This window comes from Dendrobates tinctorius, unplaced genomic scaffold (genome assembly GCF_039654945.1).
Source record: "Dendrobates tinctorius isolate UK_male_01 unplaced genomic scaffold, ASM3965494v1 ptg000370l, whole genome shotgun sequence".
Taxonomy (NCBI): Eukaryota; Metazoa; Chordata; class Amphibia; order Anura; family Dendrobatidae; genus Dendrobates; species Dendrobates tinctorius.
The window spans coordinates 4,302,158-4,308,157 of record NW_027362036.1 but is presented as its reverse complement, the minus strand read 5'-3'; the positions used below and the strand labels follow the sequence as shown (position 1 = coordinate 4,308,157).

At 40.5% G+C, this 6,000-nt stretch overlaps 1 protein-coding gene across 2 annotated transcripts in view; it reads right to left on the bottom strand.

Annotated features, from left to right (window-relative positions):
- Positions 1-2,789: 2,789 nt before the first annotated feature.
- Positions 2,790-6,000, bottom strand: part of CFAP97D1 (CFAP97 domain containing 1) — a 171,668-nt gene continuing 168,457 nt past the window's right edge. For both annotated transcript variants that reach the window (XM_073562904.1, XM_073562905.1), the window contains exons 5-6: positions 4,359-4,409; positions 2,790-3,202 (exon numbers count right to left, since the gene is read on the bottom strand). In XM_073562904.1, the coding sequence (XP_073419005.1) occupies positions 3,167-3,202; positions 4,359-4,409 (87 nt within the window). In that variant the 3' untranslated portion in view covers positions 2,790-3,166. The remainder of the gene's footprint in view (positions 3,203-4,358; positions 4,410-6,000) is intronic.

Sequence of the window (6,000 nt, the reverse complement as noted above, 5' to 3'; positions counted from 1 at the left end):
CATTATGTGGAGCTCATCATATACTGTTTCAAACATTATATGGGACCAATGATTCTGTATGGAGAAATAGATGGGCCTCGTCATGAGATGTAAAAAGTGAGGTATTTTTCATTGTACTATACCGCTATTTATCTGCCGTATCGGAGCATGATGAGTTGTGGTATGTGTTAAAGGGGCGCTCTTTCGCCCAGGGCACATGAAAACCTGCAGCCAGCCCTCCCCCCCTCACAACTTTAGCCAAATAACCCCCATTTTTCAGTGCGTAACTTATATTATGAAGTTAATTAAGGTTGACAAGCTTAAGTAAGAAGAATTGATGCTTTTGGCATTCAAATGGGCACTGTAGGTGTGTTTCCTGTCCTCCTCTCACTGCCGACTTTTATTCCCCATTGACTTACATTGGGTTTCGTGTTTCGGGACGACCCCGACTTTTCCCTATAATCGGACGATCTTGCTCGACCCGACTTTTGGAAAAGTCGGGTTTCACGAAACGAAACGCGACCCTAAAAAACCAAAAGTCGCTCAACTCTAATCCTAACCACATCAAACTCTATGGTTTTGAGATTTACATACCATTGTAATATAACACTAAGCACATTAAACTGTAAGGATGAAAATAAAGTAAATTTTTTCACTTCCCCCAAAAAAGAATGTGGTCACGTGCAGCAGCTATATATTTAGCAATGTACTGCAAATCCCTAAGCCCTGCGTGAGGTTGTATTCTGCCACTTTTCCTGCTCCTGCAACTGTCCTTAGGCTAATTGCAGAATGCATCTGATACAAACAGCAAAGCACATGATTAGCTCTTAGAAGGACTGTTAGTATGATGGTTCAGCATCAGTATCAACACTAGACGACTCTGATTAGTTAAACTGTGCACACACAGGCCTGAATAATTGCTTTCTCCCTCCAACTGAACATGGCAGCACAGATCCTTTTCATACCTCTGATGCCAATCACAGTAATTCCACTACCAAGATGGGTACTGCATTACAGTGACTGGCAGGCAATCTCTGCACGTTTATTGGCTGTGTAACAGGCCCAAACATGCAAGTCGGGGATTTGAATTTCAAATCGAAGCATCAGCCAATGCTTGTCGAGTGCTGGGCACATCTGAGCACCCAGATAATCTAGTGATATTTGAGTGTCACTGAGCATGTTCGCACATCGCTAGTTAACACGTGTTTATATAGGATCTCATGGGCCCATGACCAACATTCTGTTGGGGGAAACCAAGTCCAGATTTTACACTGGGGCCCATAGGTCTCTAGTTACTCCTTGTAGTGAAACCTCCACCAGGGGGAGCTGGGGAGGGAAGAGAGGTTACACATTAAGAGCAGGAACCCAGAGCAACAGCACAGGTGCCACCGGTAATGAGAGAGAATAGTCAGACAAACCGAGTCAGAAACTAGCAGGAGCAGCAGACGTACCAGAAGGAGCAGCAATACACGTAGTCAAAATACCAAGCCTAGAGTCAGAAAGCCAGAACATGAGCACGGGGTCCAAAACGTGAGGCGAAATACGTGGTCGGGGTACAAGCCGGGGAGTCAGATGCCAGAGAGGGAACGTAACATCAGAGACGAATACCAAGAGACAGGGTCAGCGATCAGTCCGGGTCATACATGTGAATATCAGTCAAAGGCAGGAGGATCACCAAGGTACAAGGGTCAGAGGCTCTAAACTGGAAGCTTGAGCTATCACTAACACTGGTCAGCAGACTGTGAGAGACTGAAATAGCTCAGCTAGCTCCTGAACGAGGCTGAGGAGATTAACCCCTGCATGCCAGTCCGGAGTGAAGACAGCAGAAGATAATCTCCGGACTGGACCATGACACTCCTCTGTTCCAACTACATATGACTTGATTGACATTCATGTGGACTGGACTTATGATCTCATTCCATGTCATTAGGGACATCAGTCAAGCCATTTAGGGCAGGAACAAGACAAGGACAACTCCTTGACTAGATGGACCAACAGTGTTTTTCTTATGACATCTGAAGGCGTTAAATTTCATATTTAACAAAATAACATATTGACTGAAATGACTAAGGAGAGAAAAGTTAGTGGTGGCAGTATGGAGAAAAAAAACCTTCTGAAAGGTTTCCTTTACTAACAGCCAAAGTATGCCCTACCAAGTCTTTTCCAACATCAATGTAAAGCACTTAAAACATGAGAAGTGGGATGAGGTTGATAATAAAAGATGTGATGAATAATTTAAAACAAAATATTTCAAAGGTCAAGTACTTACAACATTTGAATACAAACATAGTAAATTGTTTCAGAAAATGAAAATCATATGGTTATAAACAAACATATACTGTGTGGCAGATACATTTAGCTACATCTGATCTAACTGTCCAACAAAATGGTTTCAACTTTTGAAACAAATTTCATAGTCTATGACAGTGTTCCCCAAACTGTATGGCTGATCTTCCTCACACACTGGCTGATACTGGATGCAGTATGGTTGACACTTACCATACATGTCATTTGGTTCCCCATGCTTTGGCCAGAGGATCTGTCTTAGAAGTCTATTAAACCCTTTTCATTTTGCCTGTGCCTTTGGCTCTGTTCTTTTGAAGTTGTTGTAACTCCATGTCACACCATATTTTATCCCCAGAAAGAACTATATTAATTCACAACATAATTTGAACTTGGCACCAGGGCAAGAAGTATCTGATTGCAAACTGACACAAAACTAAGAACCACATCACTAACATTTTGCTTTAAAGTCATGATCTTCACACTGTAGTCAGACGTGGTGTTTGGACACTAAACTTTTCTTTACATCACTTCAATAAGGTGTTTAATAATGTATGTCATAGACTACATGCTTTAATACTTAATGTGGCTTAGCACCACTTGGTATATTAGACAGCATTAATATCAACCATCGGAAGAAAACAAATAAAATTGTAGATGAATCAATATTTTAGGAGCAGCTGGCCGCTATTTTTCTATACACGTTTTATAGTCATTTTTATTTAGCCAGTATTGTTATATAGAATTTACTATTTTTCACACTATCCTTGATGACATATTGATTAGTAGGCTGTGAAACATGTAAAAAGAATAACAAAATAAGAAATACATAGTCATCAAATATTCTTTTTCATGCAGTTCCTTTTATTTAATCATGGAGAATTGTGGCTCCATGACGTATTCTTCATGTAACAGCAAATTTAGAGGCCATCCATTTGTTCTGCATGTAAAAAGTAAAATGGTATAAATGTATGATACAATAAAGCACATAAATATATGTAATAACTTCTATGCTATACCTATTCAGTGGTGTGTGCCAATGGACATATTCAAAGTGGATATGTGATCAGATTTCACAATACTAATTGCATACACTATTAAAAAAAATCTCCAGGTTTGAGGAGACTGGTGTGCTTATTTTGAAAATTCATTTCAGAATGGCTGTATAATTCTGATATTAAAAGGAATTTAGCTGTACAAAGAAATAGCTCATGAATCAAAATACATTCAATCTCCTCCCAGGCTGACTTTACAGTAGCAACTTGTACTGAGCAGTGTGAGATCTCAGCAAGGAGGAGGGACACTGAGGAGCTTTCAACCAGGCTGCTGCAGGTTGGTGAAAATGCAGTTTAAACTTCCATAATGGATTAAGCATCTATTATGATGTGGATTTTCAAAGTAAATACAGTATCTCCATCAGGTCTAGGGGATCCATTTAGTACTGTATGCAGTTTATTTTGTGAAATTTGGTGACTTCCACTCTCATGAAACAAAAACACACACACTTACCATTACTTATGAAAGAGGCTTAGAAGGCAAATATTGGAAAAACACAGAACTCCAGGTAGACCTTGGTTGACATAAAATCAAGGTCTAGTTGTAAGGCATTAGTTTCAACCACTGAACCACAATGCTGCATTTTGTCACCTGAGTAGCATAGGCATAAGATACTTAAAAGACAACACAGAAAATCCTAAAACCGTGGTATAGCATGACAGGTAGTTCATGCCAGTATTCAGTGGTCATGGTTAGCACAAACTTTAACTTCATAAAGTACAGTACAGAATTTTTGGAATTATGGCAAAACTTTCTAAAAAATAAAGTGCTCAAAACTAGGAAAACTTCCAGTTTTTGGCCCAGAGATTTTCTTCTTCTTTTCTGACTGGGGATCACCACCTGTGGGGTTCATAGCATCTGCTGTAATGGCAATTATCTCAATGAGATGTAATAAAACTAAACTGCACATGTGGACAGCACTGGGCAGGGCAGGGCTAAACAGGTGTCTCCTACATTCAGGCAGGGTGATGACTAGTGACATGTTTTAGTTTGCTTTCTATTGGTTAATACCATAGTCATGAAACACACCAATGTCATACCTTGGTCAGAGCGCAGTAAGAAGACGTGTGCTGCATTAATTTCCTTGTAGCCTAGATTGAAGTGAGAAAATGCAGAATCCATTAGAAGCCTATTCCTACTAAACTATCAGACTATCAGACAGCACGAAAGTTTTGCTTTTCTTCATAGGGTAGTGTATTGAGATTGACATATTAATGCATGTAAATGTGAGCTAGCCAAGAAAATTCTAATAAGCATTAAACAAATCGATCCAAGCTGAAGTTGGACTTGTTATATTCCTTAATAACAAATTGTCTTTCCAAGTGGCTTCTGTCTCTTGATCATTCTATGCTGCAAATGCAGATTTATGGCATACTGCATGATTGTGTGCATTTGTTGTCATGATAGCTGCTCAAAGAAGAATTTTACAGCGTGTGCACGGATTTTAAACAATTCCATAAAATAATATTATAACACAGCAGTAAATACCAGAATAGATCAGCTGATATTTAGCTTCCACAAATGAACCTCCACCTCTTTAAAGCAGTATTCACATCATGTTCTGCTCACAACTGAACACTACATTGGCGTGTCCATCTGCATAACAAAATAAAAAACAGGATTCATACATTCCACCACCATCAGTCTGCCACTCTATTGTGTCCGGAAAGGTTAAATGGTGTCCAAAATTGATATTTTAGACCCCGCTTATCTCACTCAAGTACATAGCTACTTTGTGGAAATATCTGAAACCTATTTGTCAGCTACTGAGACAGAAGACCCCAAAGGAGTATTGAAATAATTACATTGTATATATGCCTAAATGTGTGAACAGATAATTTTTTAAAAATGACTGTATAGCAAGGGATGTGAAAAAGAAAACATCTTCTACTCACAGTGAATCCCCAGCGTTTCCAGCAGCACCTCTATTGTGGCCCCACCAGTGTTTGTTAGCAGTTCTCCACTGATGATGTTTCAACTTCTAGCATGTAACTGCTGCGGCAATTAGTGGCCTCAGTGGTCACATGCTGATCTCACTACCTTCCCAACTAAAGCCCCCATTACACACTGCGATATTGCTAGCAATATCGCTGTAAAGTCACCGATTTTGTGACGTTATAGTGATAATGCTAGCGATATCGCTACATGTGATACTTACCTCCGACCGGCTCCCCCGCTGGTTATCGCTGGTTGCGCGAGAAGGTCCTGGACCATTTCTCGTCATCAGCTTCCTGCGGCGCTTCCTGCTGTGACGACGAGTGACGCGTGGACGCGGGCGGGAGGATGTCAGAATCACCACGTCTGACAGGTAAGTAGCGACCCCTGACCCCTGCGATGTCGCTGGTGAGATCTGCCTGTGTGGCAGCTCACTAGCGACCAATTAGCGATGCACCAGCGATCCATATCGTTGTCAGGATCGCTGGTGCATCGCTATGTGTAACGGTACCCTAAGTCCAGTAATTGGTGATTGTCATTAAATGTAGGTAGTTGAACTGTCATTACTGCAGAACATCTAACAAAGGCCAAGGGAACCACCAGATTGTTGGCGTTGGAATGCTGAAGTATTTACCTGATAACTTATATTGTTTATCATATGCCCTAATAGCTGGCCGCTTTTAAATAATCTCGGTCAATACCTTTTACACTTTCAATCTGACTTGCAGGTGATTGCATACTAAGGGG